At 40.0% G+C, this 25,286-nt stretch overlaps 2 protein-coding genes and 1 long non-coding RNA gene across 4 annotated transcripts; 2 read left to right on the forward strand and 1 right to left on the reverse strand.

Moving 5' to 3' along the window:
* Positions 1–1,140: 1,140 nt before the first annotated feature.
* LOC103505855 (N-acetylglucosamine-6-phosphate deacetylase) lies at positions 1,141–17,747 on the forward strand. The gene is made up of 11 exons (XM_026820867.1): positions 1,141–1,660; positions 1,905–2,044; positions 2,606–2,740; positions 3,227–3,356; positions 4,305–4,393; positions 4,975–5,124; positions 7,653–7,814; positions 8,489–8,630; positions 9,590–9,632; positions 9,913–10,190; positions 16,466–17,747. The coding sequence occupies exons 1-10, from the start codon at positions 1,459–1,461 to the stop codon at positions 10,187–10,189; spliced, it is 1,470 nt and encodes a 489-aa protein (XP_026676668.1). The 5' UTR covers positions 1,141–1,458; the 3' UTR covers position 10,190; positions 16,466–17,747.
* LOC113465973 lies at positions 6,969–8,532 on the forward strand. Its single transcript, XR_003390536.1, has 3 exons — positions 6,969–6,993; positions 7,726–7,814; positions 8,489–8,532. It is a non-coding gene; the product is annotated as an uncharacterized LOC113465973 (long non-coding RNA).
* On the reverse strand, positions 10,693–24,753 carry LOC103505867 (endochitinase). 2 transcript variants are annotated; one of them, XR_003390534.1, is made up of 10 exons: positions 23,718–24,081; positions 23,065–23,287; positions 22,609–22,732; positions 22,141–22,338; positions 21,819–21,897; positions 15,557–15,768; positions 12,748–13,302; positions 12,283–12,351; positions 11,422–11,844; positions 10,693–11,065 (listed from the first exon to the last, which is right to left on the reverse strand). XR_003390534.1 is itself a non-coding variant. In XM_026820980.1 (9 exons), the coding sequence occupies exons 1-9, from the start codon at positions 24,418–24,420 to the stop codon at positions 12,181–12,183; spliced, it is 1,803 nt and encodes a 600-aa protein (XP_026676781.1). In that variant the 5' UTR covers positions 24,421–24,753; the 3' UTR covers positions 11,887–12,180. The 2 variants fall into 2 exon arrangements, 1 of the variants encoding a protein (XP_026676781.1); XM_026820980.1 differs by lacking the exons at positions 10,693–11,065; positions 11,422–11,844 and adding an exon at positions 24,346–24,753 and having other exon boundaries at positions 11,887–12,351; positions 23,718–23,883.
* Positions 24,754–25,286: the final 533 nt, after the last annotated feature.

The raw sequence follows: 25,286 nt of genomic DNA on the forward strand, positions 1-25,286 counted from the left end.
GTCCGCCCCGCCCGGGCGTTAATCGAACTCGCGATTTAGCGCTTACAAGGCGCTACTTCCCAAGGTAACTAGGCCGGCATATTTGTTCTTAGATCAAAAAATATTGATTTTTCTTAGCAAAAGGAATTTCATGTTTGACCTGAAAAAAAAAAACACTTTGTGTTAGCTAGGTGGTTCCCAAAACTTCGTTCTCATCATATTCCACCGTCGCGTCGCCCATTCACAAACGCACCACGCTCGATATTGTTTAACTTCAGTGTCCTCTCTTGGTCCTGAATGGGGCCTGAGAAGATTCTACGTAGCTCCAATAAAATTAGTATGTTGAAATGCAGGTAGCGTGTAATGGTGTAATTGATGGCTTGATGATCACAAATCACAACTGTGACCTCACATCTCATATATGTACTCTGATAGTTGGGATATTGATAAGCGTGATAACAGCAGTGGCGAGTCGTGAGATTTGCAAAAGGAGGAAGCTACAGTGAGAAAAAAAATTAGGGACGCCCATCGACTGACTGGGTTGCCGAACTCAAATATACCTAGCGGAAGGTCGACACCTTTTAGTATAGCATTCCAATTCTTACCCAAAATATAGCATTCTAATTCTTACCCAAAATATAGCATTTCAATTCAAACCCAAAATCAAGGATCCCAAAAATCACATTTAAAAAAAAATCGATCCGTCTGTCTTTTCACGAGAAAACGGCTTGACCGATTTCGACGATTTTTTTTTTTTTTTTTTTTTTTTTTTTTTTTTTTCCCCGTTTTTTTTTTCAGAAAAAAAGTGTTTCTCCTTTTTCTCTTTTTTTTTTTTTTTTTTTTTTTTTTTTTTTTTTTTTTGTGATTGGTTAGAAAAGTACTGAGGGTGACATGGCTACTTGAATTTGTCAAATTCCATCTTGATTCAAATTGACCGCGCTTCAAAGTCATGCCTCTTACGCCACACTGATCCGGTACAAACGGGTCAACCACTAGTCACTTACTATTTTCGGTAAGTGGTAAATACCGGCGGGTTTGAACGGAAAACCCCCTTGGAGAGGAACGGTGGCGGTGCTTCCCCATCTTCCCTGGAAGCTACGCCACTAAATAAGAGACACATGTGATAAGCGTATTGAGACGCCTTAGCCTTGTTTATTGTTTAGTATATTGCTTGCTCTTCTACATGAAGGTACTTACATGAAAATACGATTGTTTATCGTTGTTGATTTATTTTGAACGTAAAGTTGTACTTGTGCGGTGTGTTTTTACGTAATTAGACTAATTAGTGTGCTCCTTTCAACTTTTACCATTTACCCTAATCGGTTCCTAATTCAACACTTAGCTTAGCTTCCGGTCCCATTAGCTAAATAGATGTGAAAATTCTTTGAATAAATTGATCAGTAATCATCATACCTACAAAGTTATTTCAAAAACAATAAAAAAATCTTGTAAATTATTTCCACCGTTTTATTTTTTTCGATGGGGGACTCAAAACTGACTCAATTTTTCAACTGTAAAATTTTGCGCGACCACCAAATTATAGACGAGCATCTTTGGATTCAGAATGGGAAAATCGTTGACCCGGAGAAAATCTTCTATGATGAAAGAAGAATGGCGGACTTTCGATTCGATTGTGGCGGCAAGTTGATCGCTCCTGGATTTATAGATATTCAAATTAATGGTTAGTACCTATTGTATTTATGGGAGGATACCAGTCTAGCAATATACGTAGTCAGGTGTATGTAGGTACTGCTTGGGCAGGTATAGAGCACTTCACATATGCTCTCTCTGTGGGAGTCCCGATTCCAGGATAGAAAGCCAGCTGCTCCAAGAACTAAACATTATCTGTGTAGGAGTAGGACAAAGTTCGGCCCGGGTGAGAATCGAACCCACATTAAAATTAATGTTTCAATTTTCTTTTACAGGAGGATTTGGCGTGGACTTCTCGCACGATATAGATTCCGTGGATAAAAATGTCAGCATAGTAGCAAGAGGCATTTTGGCCCATGGCGTAACCTCTTTCTGCCCCACTTTGGTCACCTCTGAACCTCAGGTGTACAAAAAGGTAACATATATACAGTCTGAATTTAAAAGATATTTAAGAAGCAGGTATACTAACTTGTTTTAAAAGTTCAAAGTAGGAAGTGGGACATTTTTTTTTCTTTTACTGCTAAAGTCCTGTCTTCAGTGACGGGCGTTTGCCCTCCATTTGGCAACAATGGCCGGTAAAAGCTATCACCACGGGTTTGTCCAGGAATAATGCTCCCTAATGTCAGCATAGTAGCAAGAGGCATTTTGGCCCATGGCGTAACCTCTTTCTGCCCCACTTTGGTCACCTCTGAACCTCAGGTGTACAAGAAGGTACTGTCCGAATTTAAAAACTATCCAATATTTCCAATAAGAAGGCAACCAACTTGTTTCAAAAGTCCAAAGTAGCCGGGACCTATTTTTACTTTTTTTTTTCCATTATTTCTTAAACTGCAAAAATCTTTGGTGTCAGGCGTTTAACAATCCAAGTGACGCTGATGTGACGACAAGCTAAAGCTACCCTCGATTTGGCACCACGGGATTGTCCAGGAATAATACTTCTTATTCCCTAAAATTAATGTTTTTATTGCCCTTTCAGGTGTTGTCGAGGCTGAGGAAAACCCCCGGGGGCAAACATGGGGCTACCGTTCTCGGAGCACACGTAGAGGGGCCCTTCATAAGCCCCGATAAGAAAGGGGCCCACTCGCTGTCTAAAATAGTCACTTTTGATAAGGTAAGTTTTCTTCGCTTCCCATCAAATAGACCTTTTTTTTGGGAAACCAACACTTTTTTTTTTTTTTTTTTTTTTTTTATCTTTAACTTAACATTGTTTATAAGCCAATGAAATTCTAGTTTGATTGACGAAAGTCGTCAATGCACTTTTAAATAAATACCTAATGAATCAATCACACATTATTTGTGGCCAATTTTACGTCATCACTTAAGCCGTCCATTTTATTTATTCTTTGCAGGGGTTCGACTCAGTGCGTGAAGTTTTTTTTTTTTTTTTTTTTTTTTTTTTTTTTTTTTGGCTTTATCTTTACCTCAACATTGTTGAGCCAATGAAATTCCAGTTTGACTTAATGAAAGCCGTTATTGAACTTTTAATTAATTAGGTACCTTCTAATGAGTCAACCAATCACACAATAGTTAATTAGTTATGGCCAGTTTTAACTCAAGAGCTTATATTTAAGCCGTCCATTCTTATTCTTCTTTACAGGGGTTCGACTCGGTGCGTGAAGTGTATGGGAACCTATCCAACATTGCCATCATCACCTTAGCTCCAGAACTAGCAGGCTCTATGGAAGTCATTGATAAATTGGTGGAACAAGGGATCACCGTTTCTCTAGGTACGTACGTATACGTAAGAGGCTAAGAAATAGGTTGGTACGTGAATATACAAACGGTAACTCTATGCTATCATCATGCCATCTTTGACTCTTTGTGGTAAAGCAGAGAGCTTTCTCACAACTTTGTGGGTATCACAGTATTACAAGTCTTTCATTTACTCAATCATCATATGTATTATCGCTCGTCTCTTCGACTTGTAATGCCGCCACTGATCGCTACTCGATCATAGTAGCTACTCAATTGTCCTCACGAGGCTGAGTGCACCCCGAACTCCAAGCAAAAAGCCGAAAAAAACCTCGGCCCCGCCGGGAATCGAACCCGGATCTCCTGCGTGCAAGCCTAGTGTGATACCCACTCGGCCAAGGAGGTTGCTTACAGAAACGGTAACTCATTTTCAGCCACTCACTTTCAAACCGTCTGACAGAAACAGACCTAGGTGGAACGTGTGTGGCGGAAAAATCTTCAGACCCAGGTCTGTCAGACGGTCTGAACGTGATTGACCGGCACAAGCACAAGACATACCCTTTGTCGGTAGCATAGTGGTTAGGCGCTCAGTTGGCAAGCAGAAGTACACGGGTTCAAGTTAGTGTTGTACGCGAGACATGACGAAAAAAGCTCATCTGTCTGGGATAAACTTCGCCCCGGACGAGAATGGAACCCGCGACCTAGCGCTTACAAGCCAGACGAGCTACCTTCTAAGGTGAATAGGCTGAAGAAGAAAGAAGTCACTAGTTCAAGTCCTAACCGAAGCAAGACATGCTCATTTATCTGAGGTGTGTTCCCATTCCTATTGTAGATATTTGGACAGCATTAAGCAAAATAGAACCATCCGTAAGGCAATTCCCCTTATGGATGGTTCTTTTCTGCTTAATGCATTTATAGAGCTCGAATGGTTAGGTGGTAAACAACGCCTTTTCACTTAACAGTTCTTGTTATTTCTTATTCAGGTCACTCCTCTGCGGATATCAACATAGCCGAGGAGGCAGTAAGGCACGGAGCTTCTCTTATTACTCACCTATTCAATGCAATGCTTCCCGTAAGTATAGAATAGAATATACATTGCTTATCCTGCTCGAATGAGACTAGAAAGTCCCTTTACACCAGCAGTCGAAACAAGGTCTCGTGTATTTCATGGGTTTAACAACATAATACATTAATACATTACATAATGTTTACAAAAGAGCTTATTTCATTATTAGTATGTGCCAATAATGGAAAGCCCAACCTGAGTAATATGTGGTGAACCTTCTGAAGGCTTGTCTCACATAGGAAGCATAGACGCGCTTTAATAATAGCGCTTAGTCGCTCAAGCCACAGACCACTTTTGAATTTCATGATTTCTCAAGCACACTCAGCACCCCCTTCTTTCTTCTTTTTGGGACCACCTAGTGGACCACTTGACACCTTCTGGCTGACCACAGTTTGGGAATCCCTGCCGTATAAACTTTTGGAAAAAACTTGGCTTCATTAAATCGGTGGCTTTTCTTTCAGTATTGAAGTGTTACCTAACTATGCATATTCAGCTCAAAGTTTATTGAGCTCGAGATTGAATTATTCAAGAAATAAAATAAAAATCCTATCCTATCTAATCCAATCCAATCCTTATAATTTTCACAGTTCCACCACAGGGATCCTGGTATCATAGGACTTCTCAGTTCGGATAACATAGATAGCAGCAAAGTGTACTACGGTATAATTGCTGATGGTGTTCACACACATCCTTCTGCTCTGAGGATCGCCAATTCGACTCACCCCGAAGGTAATTTTATATTACCTCAAAGATAATTTTATATACGAAGCTAATTTTATGCCGATTTTATTAACCTTTTCAAATGTCTTCTCTAGCATATAGGGTTTCTTTCCGATGGTTTTTTCTCTCCTTCTTTCACAATCTATCAGGAAATATTCACTTGATTTTAACACCCCCATATTGAGCTCCTTTCCACCTCTTTAAAACGCTCTCCCCTTTAAACGCACAACTGTTTTAGTGAACTGAGTGAATTTTATTGTAGATATCAGTAAAAAAGTTCCCTTTTAAACTCCCAAAAGGTCTAAATTTAAAGGCAAAATTTTCTTTGTTTCTCGAACATGTTTGCCAAACTTCACCAAATTCAGATGAATCGTTCGAGAGTTTTGGTCACTACAGACGGACCGAAAAAGAAAGAAACTTGGAACTTGTTTTTTTCGTTCAGTCATTATCCACCAGCACTACCTCCTTCCTTCCTTCCTTATCCCTCCCTCTCCTATACTCCTACCATTCCTTCCTTCTCCTGTCTACCCCTCCCTTTTCATATTCCCTCCTATATTTTATCTCCTCCTCTCTCCCCCTAATCCTCCATTTCCAGGGGAACTCTCTCTCCGTCCTATTCCTCTTTCTCTCCCTTCCCCATCTCTCCTCACCTAACTCTTCTATTCCTCTAACTGTCTAACTCCATCCCCTTTTCTCTCTCTCCCATTCCCCTCCATCCCTTTTTCTCTCTTCTCTTCCTCTCTACTTCTCTCCTCCTTCCCATTCCTCTTCCTCCCTCCCTACTTTTATATTTGTGTGGAATGTATTACACTCGTTTTCATATGAATATTATTTCGAATTTTGCAAATCCTCGTTTGGGATTTTTCCATCAGCATAATATTTCCATCATAATGATCATAAATGTGAGAGATGATAAGCTTCCGGTCTGGTGGTTTCGCGTTCTGGTCCGGGGGTCGCGGGTTCGTTGCCCGGGATCAAAGGATTGCCGTTGGGAAATGGATTTATTATTAAGGAGCGCGGTAGCGCTCCGCCCCGCCAAGTCAAGAAAGTTTGACCGCGCTACTAGAGATATTATACGCGACAGGGAAAGTAGCCGTTTTCAGGTAGTTGTAGACAGACAACTACAAATGATGGAAGAAAACGGATTGCGTGTGTGTGTTGGGGCATGAAAGTAGACCAAGTTGAAAAAAAATGTCATCAAAATCGGTTAAGTTTAGCCGGAGATATTTGACTTTGAAAAACGTCAAATTTTTCATCATTTTCTGCTGCTGCTGCCGCTTCCGCTTCCGCTTCCGCTTCTTCTTTGACGTTTACCGCTCTACAGCCTAAACCACTGGACCGATTTTGTTGGTTGATGGCTCATTTTTTTTCTCGTGAGTGGTAGGGGTGCCTTTTCGTATTTTCAAGGCCCCCAAAGGGCCCCTTCAGCCTTAAATTTGATAAAAGAGTGATTTTTAGGGGAAAAATTCTAAATTATCGCTCGAGTTGATTAATAAGGAAGTTTTGTGCTTCGTAAAGACAGAAGTCGGCGTGTCCGAGTGGTAAGAAGTGTGATCTCTGACTAACTGATGAGCGGGTGGGGTTTCGAATCCCACTGTTGTCTTTTTTTTTGTACATAATTTTATGATTTAAAAATATTTTATGGATAGCCATAGTTACTTTTTTCATAATTCTATAGTTGAAAAAATAAAATTATGTCTTATATGACTATGTATACAGAGGAACAATATTTTGCTGTAGGCTTTGCTAAAAATTTGTTTAACAGCAAAACGTATGCATTTTCCGTCAAGTAGATGCCTTTATCATCAATGGTTTTATCGGATTATGTGTTAGTACTCTTGCTATTCTATTCGTACTCTGTGAACAAGGGATCACCGTTTCTCTAGGTACGTACGTATACGTAAGAGGCTAAGAAATAGGTTGGTACGTGAATATACAAACGGTAACTCACTTTCAGCCACTCACTTTCAAACCGTCTGACAGAAACAGACCTAGGTGGAACGTGTGTGGCGGAAAAATCTTCAGACCCAGGTCTGTCAGGCGGTCTGAACGTGATTGACCGGCACAAGCACAAGACATACCCTTTGTCGGTAGCTTAGTGGTTAGGCGCTCAGTTGGCAAGCAGAAGTACACGGGTTCAAGTTAGTGTTGCACTCGAGACGTCTAGTATAAACTTCGCCCCGGAGGGGCATTGAATCCGCGACCTAGCGCTTTCAAGGCAGACGAGGTGCCTTCCAAGCTAACCAGCCTAGCATCATCACTAGTTCAAGTCCTAACGGAAATAAGACATGCTTATGTATCTGAAAATTTGGTCCAATGCAGATATTAGAGCTCTAAAGGTTAGGTTAGATTTTTGTTGTAGCAATCTCTCCATCTCCCAACATTCTCAGTTACTTCAGGGGTGATCATGGAGGCTCATGAAACTTCAACCAAAGGCCATCAACCCCAATAAAATTATCCGAACTTCCCCACATTCTTAGCTGCTAGGTTATGTGGTAAATAATGCCTTTTTACTTAAGAGTCCTCGTCTTCCCCACATTCTTAGCTGCCCACATTCTTAGCTGTTAGGTTAGGTGGTAAAGAACGTTACTCAAGAGTTCTCATTATTTCTTATTCAGGTCATTCCTCTGCCGACATACACATAGCTGAGGAGGCAGTAAGGCACGGAGCTTCCCTCATTACCCACCTATTCAATGCAATGCTTCCCGTAAGTATAGAATAGAATATACCTTGCTTATCCTGCTCGAATGAGACTAGAAAGTCCCTTTACACCAGCAGTCGAAACAAGGTCTCGTGTATTTCATGGGTTTAACAACATAATACATTACATAATGTTTACAAAAGAGCTTGTTTCATTATTAGTATGTGCCAATAATGGAAAGCCCAACCTGAGTAATATGTGGTGAACCTTCTGAAGGCTTGTCTCACATTTGACGCGTAGAAGCGCCACTTTTTATAGTAGCGCTTAGTCGCCTGCAAAACCAAACCTATGAAAATGATAGAGACTCTCTTTAGAGGGGTTCCCAAACTTGCTCAAGCCACGGACCACTTTTGAATTTCATGATTTCTCAAGGACACTCAGCACCCCCTTCTTTCTTCTTTTTGGGACCACCTAGTGGACCACTTGAAACCTTCTGACTGACCACAGTTTGGGAATCCCTGCCGTAAAAACTTTTGGAAAAAACTTGGCGTCATAAAATCGATAGCTTTTCTTTCAGTATTGAAGTGTTACCTAACTATGCATATTTTATCATTTGCTTACTTGAGTTATTTTGCTAAAGTTTTAGACGAGGAGAATTCAGATCAAAGTTTATTGAGCTCGAGATTGAATTATTCAAGAAATAAAATAAAAATCCTATCCAATCCTTATAATTTTCACAGTTCCACCACAGGGATCCTGGTATCATAGGACTTCTCAGTTCGGATAACATAGATAGTAGCAAAGTGTACTACGGTATCATTGCTGACGGTGTTCACACGCATCCTTCTGCTCTGAGGATCGCCAATTCGACTCACCCCGAAGGTAATTTTATATTTTTTTATTTATTTATTTAATATACCTTATTTATACTGTCGGCTAAGACTAAAAAGTCCCATTATGCCAACAGTTTAAAAAGGCCTCATTTATTAACATCAATAATAATACAACAAAGGTTTTGACATTACAAAAGATGGAAAAGTTATATATATATAAAGAAAGTTATGGATGTTGGTGGCTGACAAAGAGGTTGCCCCACTAGAGGTGTTTGAGGTGAAGTTTGAGAGAGAGAGAGAGAGGGGGGGGGGAGAGAGAAAGAGAGAGGCACGATGAAGAGGCAGAACCTAGTGGATATTAGGAGATTACCTCAAAGTTAATTTTATATACGAAGCTAATTTTACGCCGATTTTATTAACCTTTTCAAATGTCTTCTCTAGCATATAGGGTTTCTTTCCGATGGTTTTTGATGGAAGGTTTGGTAATAAATGGGACAGCGTTTGGTAATAAATGTTGCCCAAAACCCTATTGCCCCTCAAAAATTTCAAGGCAAATCATTTTTTTACGGTTGTTGGAGGAACCTTTTTGCCTCAGTTTTACATATCGGAGGAATGCAATTGATTTCAATCTTTTTTGGGGGTGGGATGGATTTTTGTTTATTTTTTGTGGGCACTTGATTTATTTTGGGAGGAACGACTTGGCGTGGTCTTTTTTATGCCACGAAGTGGTATTTTTTGGGGGGATCAAACTTACAAGGCAGGCTACCTTCCAAGCTAAGTAGGCCAGCAATACGGTTTTTAGAATAGAATAGAATATACCTTGTTTATCCTGCCAGAATGATACTGGGAGTAAAAGTCCTTTTACTCCCACAGTCTAAACAGTTTTGTTTCCCGCGGTCTAAAATGGTAACCTCTGTGGCCGAGTGGGTATCACACCAGGCTTGCAAACCTTTACCACAAAGAATTCATGATTTGACCTAATATATTATCTCATATCTATCCTCACAGGCAGTATCACACCGTTCAACGGCTGCGTCCAGTTCTTCATGAGGTCCACTCGCTGCTCCCTGGTCCGTGTTTTTTTTTTTTTTTTTTTTTTTTTTTTTTTTTAGTGGTTTGATCTGGGGAACTGTAACAACGGAGGTTTCATTATCCGAAATCGAATAGAGTGGGAAGACATTATAGGAGAAAGCCAACGAAACGTAGCCTATCTTATCTATTTTGGATAACGTTCAGCCTAAGCGGGAATCGAACTTACAAATCACACCAGGCTTGCAAAACTTTACCACGAAGAATTCATGATTTGACCTAATATATTATCTCATATCTATCCTCACAGGCAGTATCACACCGTTCAACGGCTGCGTTCAATTCTTCATGAGGTCCACTCGCTGTTCCCTGGTCCACGCTCTGGAGGTGGCTTCCCTCCATCCTGCCAAAGCGTTAGGTCTGGAACAACACAAGGGAACGCTGGACTTCGGTGCAGACGCTGATTTTGTTATTCTGGACGAGGGGTTACATGTATACTCCACTTGGATTGCTGGCGACTGTGTGTATACAGATACAGAGACAACACGGAACAGATGTCCAGCTGAATGTCACTGTTGAGGTACATATAATGGAATAACTTGAACCAAAGCGTTAGGTCTGGAACAACACAAGGGAACGCTGGACTTCGGTGCAGACGCTGATTTTGTTATTCTGGACGAGGGGTTACATGTGTACTCCACTTGGATTGCTGGCGACTGTGTGTATACAGAGACAACACGGAACAGATGTCCAGCTGAATGTCACTGTTGAGGTACATATAATGGAATAACTTGATCTAAGCTGACAGTGTAAATAAAGCACTACTTATACTTTACTTATATAGTGAAACTGACCTAATAATCATCTCCGATCATTTGAAAACAACAACATTACCATCCCTATTTATTAACAAAAATTCTCGCTCTCAACTCACACTGAACCTCTCCTGTCTTCCTGCTCTCTTCGCTTTCGGGACGATAAGACCTCAGCATTTACAGTTCCCTCTATCAAACCTCTTAAAAAATATATATGTACATACAAAAAAAAAATATATATACATACTTACATAGTTCAAAGCATAAATAACTTGATCTAAGCTGACAGTGTAAATAAAGCACTACTTATACTTTACTTATATAGGGAAACTGACCTAATAATCAACTCCGATCATTTGAAAACAACAACATTACCATCCCTATTTATTAACAAAAATTCTCGCTCTCAACTCACACTGAACCTATCCTGTCTTCCTGCTCTCTTCGCTTTCGGGACGATAAGACCTCAGCATTTATAGTTCCCTCTATCAAACCTCTTTAAAAAATATATATACAAAAAAATATATACATAGTTCAAAGCATTCAAGTTCATGAAAGAATCCTTAATAGTTAATTTTTATTTGTACTAAGAGTTTTTGTAGGTAATAGGCTAACAGGGTACATCAATTTAGTCTTTTACCTAGATAGAAAGCCCCTATTTTGAATCATAAAATCTGTGTGCCTGTTGGTTTCAGTATAACATTTGGTCAATCCAGATCACCCTAGACACGTGTTTAGTTTAAGACCGAATCAGTTTTGTTACCAAAGCATAAAAGTTCATGAAAGAATCCTTAATAGTTAATTTTTATTTGTACTAAGAGTTTTTGTAGGTAATAGGCTAACAGGGTACATCAATTTAGTCTGTTACCTAGATAGAAAGCCCCTATTTTGAATCATAAAATCTGTGTGCCTGTTGGTTTCAGTATAACATTTGGTCAATCCAGATCACCCTAGACACATGTTTAGTTTAAGACCGAATCAGTTTTTTTATGTTACCTAGATAGAAAGCCCCTATTTTGAATCATAAAATCTGTGTGCCTGTTGGTTTCAGTATAACATTTGGTCAATCCAGATCACCCTAGACACATGTTTAGTTTAAGACCGAATCAGTTTTTTTATCATAGAAAGGATTTATTGGTAGAGTTCCTAAATAGGTCCTGTTTTCCAACAGAGCACTTTGTAAAAGTTACCCTTTGTTATATGATCGACAAATGGTCTTAGTTTTAACCCATTCTAGTGTCAGGTGTCCTATAAAATACTTGGGTCTTGGTCAGAGATCTATAACAGATTTATTCTTCCAGTTAACCCATTCTGGTCTCACAGGAAGTAGTTCTCATCCTCATATTCGACAGTCTTCAGGGGTTTGACCATTTTACATCGGGTAACATCGACTTTCTCTGGCCAATCACAGACGCTCATTTTCCGATTTTTTATGGTCCAAATGAAGGTCCATGCCAAATTTGGTGCTTTCCTGACGAAATGCAGCTTTTTTGACGTTGGGCCACCCACTAAGACACAAGTTTAGTTTAAGACCGAATCAGTTTTGTTACCATAGAAAGGATTTATTGGTAGAGTTCCTACATAGGTCCAAGGTCCTGTTTTCCAACAGAGCACTTTGTAAAAGTTACCCTTTGTTATATGATCGACAAATGGTCTTAGTTTTAACCCATTCTAGTGTCAGGTGTCCTATAAAATACTTGGGTCTTGGTCAGAGATCTATAACAGATTTATTCTTCCAGTTAACCCATTCTGGTCTCACAGGAAGTAGTTTTCATCCTCATATTCGACAGTCTTCAGGGGTTTGACCATTTTACATCGGGTAACATCGACTTTTTCCGGCCAATCACAGACGCTCATTTTCCGGTTGAAGTAGGTACCAGGTCGACACGTGAATTCGATTGGTTTGCCGAACGCGCACTGGTAGTACTGAGGGGCGAGAGAAAGGGAACAATAGGTTAGAATATGCAATACTGGGTGATATGGGAGAACCCATGCTGCTGGCTTTTCACGACACCTCTCAGGCTGATTGAGGTTAATGAAAGTAACCAGGTATGTATCTTGTCACAAAATGGTGGGTCAAACCCTCGTCACTAAAAACCTTAGTAGTGACGTTAAACCCATTAAAAAGACTCTGGAATAGATTAGAAATTCGTTCGAAAACAGCTTTGTAAATCGATACCTACATGAGTTAATGTTGATACGTTGCGTTGATAGTAGGTGCTCTATTTTAGGCAGTAGAATATTCAATTTTATCGGTATATGTAGCTACATCACCCCATTTTTAACCTATTGCAAATTTAATAATAAATTCAGGCCACTCACCTTATTGCACAGAGCGTGCGACTGGAATCCATCATTAGAACAATCCACTTCAGTCTCTTCGGGTAGGTTACCTTCCGGCCGGTTTTCCTCAGGGACCTCAGGACTTGGCTCCAGAACTTCTTGACTGGTTGCTTCAACAGTCTCAGGTCGATTAGGTCGGTTTACTGGTGGGCGATCAGGTCGGTTGACTGTTGGGCGAAGTGGCCTTTTCACTGGACGTTTGGGTCGATTCGTCTCAGAACTCCCTGGCTGATTCGTCTCAGAACTGTCTGGTCCATTCGTCTCATTTGATTCAGCACTGTCAGGTCGATTCGTCTCAGGTTTGCCCGTAGTTGTGCGCGGAGGTTTGGCCGTGATGGAAGGTCGTGGTCGCTTGTTGGGTTTGTACTTGGGTGTGGTTGGTGGTTCCACAGGTTTGGTGACTTCTGGAGTTGATGATTCGGTGGTGGCTGTTGTGGTTGGGGTCGATGGAAGGTCGGGTTTTGTGGTGAACGTAAAGGTGGGAGCATAATCTATGTCCTCGGGGGTAGTGCTGGGAGGTCTGTCCCATTCAGGCTGGAAGAAAATAGATGATTATGTCTTATGTTATGACTATGTATACAGAGGAACAATATTTTGCTGTAGGCTTTGCTAAAAATTTGTTTAACAGCAAAACGTATGCATTTATCATCAATGGTTTTATCGGATTATGTGTTAGTACTCTTGCTATTCTATTCGTACTCTGCATGATTACTTTTATTCGAACACTGTTTTTATCAACTTTTTCAAATCTTTGGTATTCAAACACTGTTGTTATTGACGTTTTCAAACCTTTTACGAAGTACCTACTTAAACCTTCTCGTATTACAAGGTATAGGGCGAAACAGTCCTATAGAGTGAAAAAGTGCAACACTTACCCGTGGTGTAATAGAAACATGAGGCACAGGAACCCTGTAGTCTTTCATGTTCTCGTACAAAATGCTCATCAGGGCATTCTTGGGTCCACAAAGTCCTTGGAAATCATCCATATCTATAGCCCAAGTCATGGCTCCAGCGTACCCCTTAGATTTGATCCAGTCCATCTTAATTTGGATACTCTTTGGATCTTCGTACCCGATCCACTGGGTGCCTGAAGGCAAAATGAATGTGATTTATCATTTGATTCTCGATTGTTTCGACAGCTCTATTATTTCTGTTTTGTAAGGTGTGGTGGTGTAAGCTTTTTTGGATTTACCTACTATCAAGCACAACAACTTTGCTCTTATGGACTTGATTTTCATTCTTAAGTACCTTCTATTTACCCCTCACCCCTCCCACTAAGAGAATTGAGAGACATGTGAAGGCTGAAGGGGCAGCATTGACTACGGTTTCAACTTTAACAATATGTAACTTACCAGTGCTCACCGATAACAACAAGCCATACCATATAGGTTTTCTTACCTTGATATGTGTAAGGGCATTTTCCAATATCATCCCACTTCTGAACCCAGGATTTATCTTCCTGAACCATGGAACAAATCTGTGGAAATAATAATATAATAAAAGAATTCACCAGACTAGAAAAGTCGATACCTATGCAAGCATAATCTGAATCAGAACAATCTATGAGTGAGCCATGGATCAAAATGTTCATGCCGTCAATTTCTCAGATTTTCAGTAAAACAATATTTCTTTCAAAGAAGCAACAAGAAGCTTTGAAGCAAAAGTGGTTGTTGAGTTGAAGACTGATTGTCGATTTGGAGTCCTGGAGTCTTTGCCTTACCTCATAATACGAGATGAATCCAGAGGCATTTGTATAGGGACCTGGTGTTCCACCTCCAGCCTCCTTATTAATGTAGGTGCCAATGTTGTAGTTGTTGTTTCCGGAACTCAAAGTGAACGAGCGACCATAGAATGGCACCCCCACTACTAGCTTGCGAGGAGAACATCCCTTGTCTACCCACAACTGAAGACCGTCGTTCTGAAAGAAAAATAGGAGGCCTTCAGTATGAAGGAGATTAAAAAAAGTAAAAAATAAAATAAAAATGAAAATCTGATAAAGGGAACTGTAACAGCTAAGGTTATATCGTCCCGAAATCGAAGAGAGAAGGAAGACAGGATAGGAGAAAGGATAAAATACGCTCCAGGCGGGAATCGAACCCGCGACCTACTGCTTACAAGGCAGACGCGCTACCAACCAAGCTAACTAGGCTGGCTAAGAGAGAAGTTTCCTAATGACAAAAAAACTTACCACATTGAGTGTTTCGTACGCCCACTGATCCGAAGGTCTCTTGTAAAGTGGACTATGGACGTCGGCAAATCCTGCCCAGTTGCCTCGGAGGTCATAAGACATGACGTGAATAGCGTCCACAAGTCTGTAACAGTGGAACGTGTATAGGGTTACTCTGGAGTGGTCTTGAGCCCTGAACTGGAGGATTGTTGGTCAACCATTAAAGAATGGTCGACCGTTGGGCCCCCCCCCCCCCCAGTTAATCTATTGACCCAGTGGCCCCCAGGCGAAACCTAGTGGTTCCCCGGAAAAAGTCACATTTCGAACCTTGGTTTTTGAGGGTAGCTATACATTTTACTCTCGACCTTATTAGGTACCTACCTACCTACCTACCTAGGTAACTAAGAAACTATGTAGGTATAAAGAAAATGCTGTATAGGCGTACTCTGTATGATTACTTTTATTCGAACACTGTTTTTATCAACTTTTTCAAATCTTTGGTATTCAAACACTGTTGTTATTGACGTTTTCAAACCTTTTACGAAGTACCTACTTAAACCTTCTCGTATTACAAGGTATAGAGCGAAACAGTCCTATAGAGTGAAACAGTGCAACACTTACCCGTGGTGTAATAGAAACGTGAGGCACAGGGACTCTGTAGTCTTTCATGTTCTCGTATAAAATGCTCATCAGGGCATTCTTGGGTCCACAAAGTCCTTGGAAATCATCCATATCTATAGCCCAAGTCATGGCTCCAGCGTACCCCTTAGATTTAATCCAGTCCATCTTAATTTGGATACTCTTTGGATCTTCGTACCCGATCCATTGGGTGCCTGAAGGCAAAATGAATGTCCATCCAATATCTGACTATAACTAATATACCAAAACCAGAACCCATACAATGAACTGGCACTCCATTGTTATCCCTTCCTCTATTATTTGGTGACTTCTCTGTTCTATCTATAACTATCTGATAAGGAAATCGATGCTACCGTTTCGTAATGGTCTTCAGAGCTCGTCCAGAAGATTTTAAATAGGCACCGGATAATGTTCGTTCTCGGAGCGGCTGGCTCTTGCCTATCCCGTTCTCCTTCGATTTTCGGGACGATAAGACCTTGGCAGTTAAAGTTACAGGCGAAAGGGCGAAAAAGTACATACGCCCTTGCCCCAACAACCATTCCTTTTTCGCAGAATTTTTACCATCTCCTTTATTTTTTACCCTTCATTTGGCGAAAAGCTACCCGCCTCCTCAAAATCCTCACGCTAACCTCAGCCAGCCTGAGTGTCCAGATGGTTGCATATCCGGAATCCGGATACCAACCACGGGTAACGTTGCTTAGTTGGGAAACGTGCTCTCGTATCACCGCTGTTTTTATTATTATTATTATTATTATTATTATTATCTTCTTCTTCTTCTTCTTCTTCTTCTTCTTCTTCTTCTTCTTCTTCTTCTCCTCCTCCTTCTTCTTCTCCTCCTCCTTCATTTTCTTCTTCTTCTTCTTCTTCTTCTTCTTCTTCTTCTTCTTTTAGGTACTTACCTCTGGAATGAGGAATTGAGGATGCGTCATTGAGAAGGAAGAAGGTGCTTGCCAATGACCTAAGAGAACACTGGGGGCCGCCGCGCATACTAATTGCATAGTTGACAATGAGGTAATGTCATTACTGGACAAGGGACGCACTATTGACCAAGACGTGCGCCTGATAGTTACAGGGTGGCCATGAAATGTGGTTGGGTGGAAGAGCTCCCTTTATTTGACATTTTTGGTCTTAGGGCTCTACCATCTACCCTACAGTCATTGGTGTTGGCCTTAAGGCCATATCATACAGCCAGAGCCCCCCTAAGGAGAACGCTTCAACATAACTCAAAAGCAACAAAAAGAAGGAGGTAGGTACCTATCAATTTTGTTTTTAATAGCTGAATGTACACCTTAATAGTAGGTACCTACTTTTGTGTATTTGAAAAGGCAATGGGTAGGTAAAATGATTTTTATTTTGTTTTATACTATAGGTACTTATTATAACTTTGTTAGGTAGTTCCTCCATTAATCCCTCGTATACATATTATATTGGAAAAATAACCCTTTACAACACCCTCGTATTATAGGTAATTGTAATGATTTATACGTACTTCGGTAATTTCATTCTACGTACAAGGTAAATACGAGTACCATAGGTACCTTTTGACTTAGCTTTAACCATGGAATCGTAGATGGAAATGAATGGTAAAACCCATAGGTCTATAACAACAACAACAACAACAACAACAACAACAACAACAACAACAACAACAACAACAACAACAACAACAACAACAACAACAACAACAACAACAACGGACAATGAGCGAACAATGCAAGATTCGGAGCACCATTGTTATCAGACCAAATTGATTTGAAAGTTCAGAGACATCACGAGACACCAAATAGATACAAATTGTCCTCAGGGGTAAATTATAGTCACGGTGATTACTGTTATTTATCAGTAGATAGTAGGTATAGATACCTGTTTAATTATTTATGTATGTAGAATTGTAGACAGATAGATAAGGTGAATAACCTAAACTTCATCGTATGACACTGGACCTACCGACCACTAGGTAACCTACCTAATGTAAAAAGTATTATCAAATTTAGCTCCGTTTAATACATACGTAAATTATTTATAAGTGTATAGGTGTAGGTAATAGGTATATTACAAAATGTGACAAAATTACATCTCTTGTTAGTGGATGTGACAAAATTACATTGTCTTTTTTTTTCATCGAAGTACTAATGGAAATTTTTGTCAAATCTAGGAATCGAACCTAAGCCAATCAGTAATTTGTCTTTTATCCATAAAAGAGAAGAAAATTAAATTCGCGTTTCTTTTTCAGCTTTCAATTATGAGATTTTTCTTCCTTCAGTTCTCGAATCAGTTCATTATTAAGAACTTCTAGCTCTTCCACCTGAAACAATCAAACAATAAAGATTAAAGAAAGATAGACTGATAGTAAAATTTACAATAAATTAAATTTATTATCTAATCGTAGAAAATTTAAATTAGATAATAGGTAGACAACTAGGAACTAGGTAATAAAATTAGTTAGGTAGGTACCCAGCAAAAGTAAAAAGCTAGGTATGTAACCTTGGATTACTATTACAATGGACTCTTCCAAATAAGGATCAAAGTGGACTCGTCCAAAAAAAGGGAAGTCTGGCAACATTCCAGTCAAGAGTTCAATGACCTCTTGGGTTTTCCGCATTCCTGACAAGGTCGTTCAAAGACGTTAGAAGGTAGTGGATGTAACACAACAACGGAAAACTGAAGCTCTCTTAAATATTGATAGAAGATTTAGATTTAATTTTATTCGGATAACTTTAATAAAGACACAATGAATAATTTGATTTAGGCTTTTTTAAGGAGAGCTGCTATTTTAAGTTACTTATAATGTTCATGGGAATAGATACCTACTACAATTAAGTACTTACCCTTTTTCTGTAGACATCGTTATGAATCAAATTTTCACTTTGCTGATCTATGATCTGATTTAGTTGGGCTACTGTTCTCTTCAGCTCATCTCTTTCTCTCTGGAAATATGTGCAATAGAAAGTAATTTTGAAGTTTATTGGTTCCAATTGGAACGTTTAATGAGGTTAGGAAATACAACTAGCTCCGACCCAGTCAGGTTGCACGAAAATACAAACAGCTTATTTCGGACACATATAGGTAGGTAGACGATGATAGACGGTCCCTTGAAGTTATTCCCAATACCTATTATACCTGCGAATTTTTTTGCCACTAGACAATACTATTATGGAAGAGAGGACTTATTGAACCAATACTGTTGGGACTAATTGAAGTCCGGAAGCAATACCATAGGACCAATATAATGGAAAGTGTAGGAGATTAAATGCTTGAATAGTCAGCAAATGAAAGTGATCTCACTGGGTGAAGAAAATGGCCTCTGTAATCGGTATCGTAGGTTCGATTCCCGAGGAGGGGTGTATTCTCTTTTCAGAGTCTGCCCCATAGTAAAGGAAGAAAAATAAAGCTTAGGACTTCATTATTGGGAAATGATTGATTTAATTACGTAGGTAAATTGAGATACAACCCTACGTTATTTCTTTTCAAGTACTTTTACTCGTTCTCCAGAACATTAGGTAGGTACATACCTATTACCTATAATACCTATCATATTTTTCCGCTTCTAGGTTCATTGAGTCACAGATTGGTTTAATGGATATAAGGACCGCTAATTGAATTGAAGATGGTACTAATTGAAGCAATACTGTTGGACTGAAGAGAGGACTTATTGAACCAATACTGTTGGGACTAATTGAAGTCCGGAAGCAATACCATAGGACCAATATAATGGAAAGTGTAGGAAATTAAATGCTTGAATAGTCAGCAAATGAAAGTGATCTCACTGGGTGAAGAAAATGGCCTCTGTAATCGGGATCGTAGGTTCGATACCCGAGGAGGGGTGTATGCTCTAAATTTTCAGAGTCTGCCCCATAGTAAAGGAACAAAAATAAAGCTCTTCCCCCTCGAGGCTCCTTCGGCAATGCCCACAGGGACATATTCAGGGGCCCCAAATGCCTATAATTTGGAGTACCCCCCCAGTTAATCTATTGACCCAGTGGCCCCCGGGCGAAACCTAGTAACCTAGTGGTTCCCCCGAAAAAGTCACATTTCGAACCTTGGTTTTTGAGGGTAGCTACATTTTACTCCCGACCTTATTAGGTACTTACCTACCTACCTACCTAGGTAACTAAGAAAGTAGGTATGTAGGTATAAAGAAAATGCTGTAGGTATATAGGTACTCACCTGAGTCATCCCCAGACGTAGGAGAAATCGAGATGAAAATGAGACTCGCCAAAAGTGCAATACTTCCGTAAAAAGGAAACGCCATCAATCTAGATGAAAACAGGATGGAAACGCGTGAAAATACACTCGTACGTGTTACAGGTAGATTCCATAAAGTGTCTTCCCAAAATGATAATCTGCCTGAGCTTTCGAAGAAAAAAAAAACTACCTAGGTACCTGATAAAATTTATTTATGTCTACGAGTATTCCATTTTTGTCGTTATTTATTTAAAAGCTCTGTTCGCCTACACACATTCACACATCACCTTTGAAAAAAGTTTGATTTAGCTATAGTTCAAATTCCGGGGAGAGGATTGAAAAAAAAAAAAAAAAAATGATCGGATCTTTTTAATAGTTTTAAAAAAGGGCGCTTATTTTCACTCAAGAAACTGAGTGGACGCTCAGATTCAAAGATTGAACTTTCCTACTAAATAAGCTATTAGAGAAGAAATATGCTAGGGACGACCTTTTCCTTTGAACGGCCAAGGCCCTTTCAGAAATCAGACCATGTAGGACAGTAGGACTATAGGTTATGTCTTATATGACTATGTATACAGAGGAACAATATTTTGCTGTAGGCTTTGCTAAAAATTTGTTTAACAGCAAAACGTATGCATTTATCATCAATGGTTTTATCGGATTATGTGTTAGTACTCTTGCTATTCTATTCGTACTCTGCTAGGTCTTCATTATTGGGAAATGATTGATTTAATTACGTAGGTAAATTGAGATACAACCCTACGTTATTTCTTTTCAAGTACTTTTACATACCTCTTACGGTAATAGGTATGTATACTGTATAGGTACCTACCTAATGTTCTGGAGAACGAGTAAAAGTACTTGAAAAGAAATAACGTAGGCTTGTATCTCAATTTACCTACGTAATTAACTATTACCGATCTTTGGTATTCAAACACTGTTGTTATTGACGTTTTCAAACCTTTTACGAAGTACCTACTTAAACCTTCTCGTATTACAAGGTATAGGGCGAAACAGTCCTATAGAGTGAAAAAGTGCAACACTTACCCGTGGTGTAATAGAAACATGAGGCACAGGAACCCTGTAGTCTTTCATGTTCTCGTACAAAATGCTCATCAGGGCATTCTTGGGTCCACAAAGTCCTTGGAAATCATCCATATCTATAGCCCAAGTCATGGCTCCAGCGTACCCCTTAGATTTGATCCAGTCCATCTTAATTTGGATACTCTTTGGATCTTCGTACCCGATCCACTGGGTGCCTGAAGGCAAAATGAATGTGATTTATCATTTGATTCTCGATTGTTTCGACAGCTCTATTATTTCTGTTTTGTAAGGTGTGGTGGTGTAAGCTTTTTTGGATTTACCTACTATCAAGCACAACAACTTTGCTCTTATGGACTTGATTTTCATTCTTAAGTACCTTCTATTTACCCCTCACCCCTCCCACTAAGAGAATTGAGAGACATGTGAAGGCTGAAGGGGCAGCATTGACTACGGTTTCAACTTGGACAATATGTAACTTACCAGTGCTCACCGAAAACAACAAGCCATACCATATAGGTTTTCTTACCTTGATACGTGTAAGGGCATTTTCCAATATCATCCCACTTCTGAACCCAGGATTTATCTTCCTGAACCATGGAACAAATCTGTGGAAATAATAATATAATAAATAATTCACAAGACTAGAAAAGTCGATACCTATGCAAGCTGTATCAGAACAATCTATGAGTGAGCCATGGGTCAAAATGTTCATGCCGTCATTTTCTCAGATTCTCAGTAAAACAATTTCTTTCAAAGAAGCAACAAGAAGCTTTGAAGCAAAAGTGGTTGTTGAGTTGAAGACTGATTGTCGATTTGGAGTCCTGGAGTCTTTGCCTTACCTCATAATACGAGATGAATCCAGTACCTTCTATTTACCCCTCACCCCTCCCACTAAGAGAATTGAGAGACATGTGAAGGCTGAAGGGGCAGCATTGACTACGGTTTCAACTTTAACAATATGTAACTTACCAGTGCTCACCGATAACAACAAGCCATACCATATAGGTTTTCTTACCTTGATATGTGTAAGGGCATTTTCCAATATCATCCCACTTCTGAACCCAGGATTTATCTTCCTGAACCATGGAACAAATCTGTGGAAATAATAATATAATAAAAGAATTCACCAGACTAGAAAAGTCGATACCTATGCAAGCATAATCTGAATCAGAACAATCTATGAGTGAGCCATGGATCAAAATGTTCATGCCGTCAATTTCTCAGATTTTCAGTAAAACAATATTTCTTTCAAAGAAGCAACAAGAAGCTTTGAAGCAAAAGTAGTTGTTGAGTTGAAGACTGATTGTCGATTTGGAGTCCTGGAGTCTTTGCCTTACCTCATAATACGAGATGAATCCAGAGGCATTTGTATAGGGACCTGGTGTTCCACCTCCAGCCTCCTTATTAATGTAGGTGCCAATGTTGTAGTTGTTGTTTCCGGAACTCAAAGTGAACGAGCGACCATAGAATGGCACCCCCACTACTAGCTTGCGAGGAGAACATCCCTTGTCTACCCACAACTGAAGACCGTCGTTCTGAAAGAAAAATAGGAGGCCTTCAGTATGAAGGAGATTAAAAAAAGTAAAAAATAAAATAAAAATGAAAATCTGATAAAGGGAACTGTAACAGCTAAGGTTATATCGTCCCGAAATCGAAGAGAGAAGGAAGACAGGATAGGAGAAAGGATAAAATACGCTCCAGGCGGGAATCGAACCCGCGACCTACTGCTTACAAGGCAGACGCGCTACCAACCAAGCTAACTAGGCTGGCTAAGAGAGAAGTTTCCTAATGACAAAAAAACTTACCACATTGAGTGTTTCGTACGCCCACTGATCCGAAGGTCTCTTGTAAAGTGGACTATGGACGTCGGCAAATCCTGCCCAGTTGCCTCGGAGGTCATAAGACATGACGTGAATAGCGTCCACAAGTCTGTAACAGTGGAACGTGTATAGGGTTACTCTGGAGTGGTCTTGAGCCCTGAACTGGAGGATTGTTGGTCAACCATTAAAGAATGGTCGACCGTTGGGGCAATACATGTGCTGTGTTAAATAGAAAATTAAAAGGGGCTAGTGTAAGCATGTAAGCACTAGGTCGCGGGTTCGATTTCCGCCCGGAGCGGATTTTATCCTGAACGGATAATGTTTGTTGTCGGAACGGCTGGCTTTCTCCTATTCTGTCTTCCTTCTTTCTTCAATTTCCAGACGATAAGACCTTAGCAGTTACAGTTTCCTCTATCAAACCTCTTTTTTTTTCTAACTTACTCGCAAAGGTCTGGCACATGATAGCCTTCATTGAGTCGAAACTTGGCCATCGGAACGGCCATGGTAATTTCCCAGTGCTTCCCAAACTTGTTGAACGCCGTCCTCAGCTCTTCCACAAAGAAGAAGAAGTTGTTCTTGTCGCTGAAGCTGCCACCTCTGTCCGAAGCGGCGGGATACTCCCAGTCCAAATCAAACCCATCCAGGTTGTATTTCTTCATGAAAGCTGGAGAAAGGAGTTAAGTTATAATCATTAGATCTGTGGAAATCGAGCTCAATCTAATCTAGTTAGATACTACATCAAGTTTGTATGTTACATTCAAACGCCCCATCTATCCGGGAACAACCCAGCCGTAATTCACTTGAAGCAGGACCGTATGTAGGGGAGGGGATTGCCCCCCACCCTCTCGAGCTTAATTTTTTCTCTTGTAGGCCAGACTCCGAGACTTTGGAGCATATACCCCCCCTTCCCCATGGTACATCACTGTTTGAACTCTCGGCCCCCTCGGCCAAATTCCGGATACGGCCTTGACTTGGGGCCATGTTCTGATGCTAATGCTTCTAAGCAAGAATTATGAAGAGAATCTCAGCTTCACCACAAATAGGTCCTTCATAATATGATCAGACTTTGTGAAAAGCGGCTTGTGTGTTCTCACCGACAATGCTTCTAATAAACGTGGCTCGTTTCGTTTTGTCGGCCACCATGGCGGAATATTTCTCTCCCCCTTCGCCCCAGCCGCCTACTGCCACCTCCACTTTCAATCCCGGATGTGTCTTCCTCAGAGCGGTGAAATTCCGGAACCCATGCTCCTTCACATCAACCTGGAAAAGAGAAAGTGACGTTTTGACCTGGATATCTGCAGGACCCTTTTTTACCCCCAAAACACCACTGAAAACACCAAACTTTCCTATTGTTTTCTCGTGAGTAATTGAGAAATGGATCGGCATTTCTTATCAAATCAGACGGTCCAAAACCAATGTACATGAGTCGACAATTCTCTTTTAGTGCTAAACTTTTTTGTCAAATTTCATCAATCTAGTTAAACCTAGGCCTGTCACAAATTGGGAGTCGCGCGACTTTTAGAAGCGTGTAGTCGCTTAAAAAACCAAACCTATGAAAACGAGAGACAGTCTATCATTTTAGTTTATAAGTTTGGTTTTTTAGGCGACTACACTTCTATTGTGAGACGGGCTCCATGATTTAGTATCCCACTAAGTCCGTATCTACAGTCTTCAAACGACTCCGCTTAAATTGGACCATCGATGGCCTGTCTCATTCCTTACCTCAGGATCCAACACCTCCAGAGTCCACGTACTGTTGCTGATGCCCACGAACGCGTAGATCAAATGAGTGCACATACCCGCGGGAATGTCATCTATGGTGTACTTGCCAATTCCGGGTCTGTAGATTGCCCAGTTACTGAAATAACAGGATATCCTGGCCGGGACGTCTGCGAAATAAAAGATAGTGAAGATATCAGTCTGTTATAGTCAGTCACAAAATAACGGACGAAATATTGACTGAGGTCACTTGGTGCTCTTAACTCCGAGGTTTCTGGGTTCAAATTCCGGTGAGAGTATTGACAAATTTTCATAAATTATTTTAAAAGGGGCACGACTTCGATTGTCATTAGCCCAGTATTGAAAAAAAAATGATTGGATCTTTTTAATAGTTTTAAAAAAGGGCGCTTATTTTCACTCAAGGAACTGAGTGGACGCTCAGATTCAAAGATTGAACTTTCCTACTAACTAAGCTATTAGAGAAGAAATATGCTAGGAACAACCTTTTCCTTTGAACGGCCAAGGCCCTTTCAGAATTCAGACCATGTAGGACAGTAGGAAATAAAGACACAATGAATAATTTGATTTAGGCTTTTTTAAGGAGAGCTGCTATTTTAAGTTACTTATAATGTTCATGGGAATAGATACCTACTACAATTAAGTACTTACCCTTTTTCTGTAGACATCGTTATGAATCAAATTTTCACTTTGCTGATCTATGATCTGATTTAGTTGGGCTACTGTTCTCTTCAGCTCATCTCTTTCTCTCTGGAAATATGTGCAATAGAAAGTAATTTTGAAGTTTATTGGTTCCAATTGGAACGTTTAATGAGGTTAGGAAATACAACTAGCTCCGACCCAGTCAGGTTGCACGAAAATACAAACAGCTTATTTCGGACACGTATTTTTTTTTTTTTTTGTTTGTTTTATTTAACGTGGCAGGA

This window comes from Diaphorina citri, unplaced genomic scaffold (assembly GCF_000475195.1).
Source record: "Diaphorina citri unplaced genomic scaffold, Diaci psyllid genome assembly version 1.1 scaffold10, whole genome shotgun sequence".
NCBI lineage: Eukaryota > Metazoa > Arthropoda > Insecta > Hemiptera > Psyllidae > Diaphorina > Diaphorina citri.

Bases quoted from the DNA above. Each gene is read 5' to 3' on its own strand.
- LOC103505867 (XM_026820980.1), bottom strand. From the start codon at position 24,420: ATGTGCACTCATTTGATCTACGCGTTCGTGGGCATCAGCAACAGTACG. The intron at 15,769-21,818 runs GTAAGAAAACCT...TTTTGCCTTCAG, and splicing joins ATGCCCTTACACATATCAAG to GCACCCAATGGATCGGGTAC. The intron at 12,352-12,747 runs GTGAGTGGCCTG...CTCGCCCCTCAG, and splicing joins CGCACGCTCTGTGCAATAAG to TACTACCAGTGCGCGTTCGG.
- LOC103505855 (XM_026820867.1), top strand. From the start codon at position 1,459: ATGGGGGACTCAAAACTGACTCAATTTTTCAACTGTAAAATTTTGCGC. The intron at 2,741-3,226 runs GTAAGTTTTCTT...TCTTCTTTACAG, and splicing joins AAATAGTCACTTTTGATAAG to GGGTTCGACTCGGTGCGTGA. The intron at 8,631-9,589 runs GTAATTTTATAT...CTATCCTCACAG, and splicing joins CAATTCGACTCACCCCGAAG to GCAGTATCACACCGTTCAAC.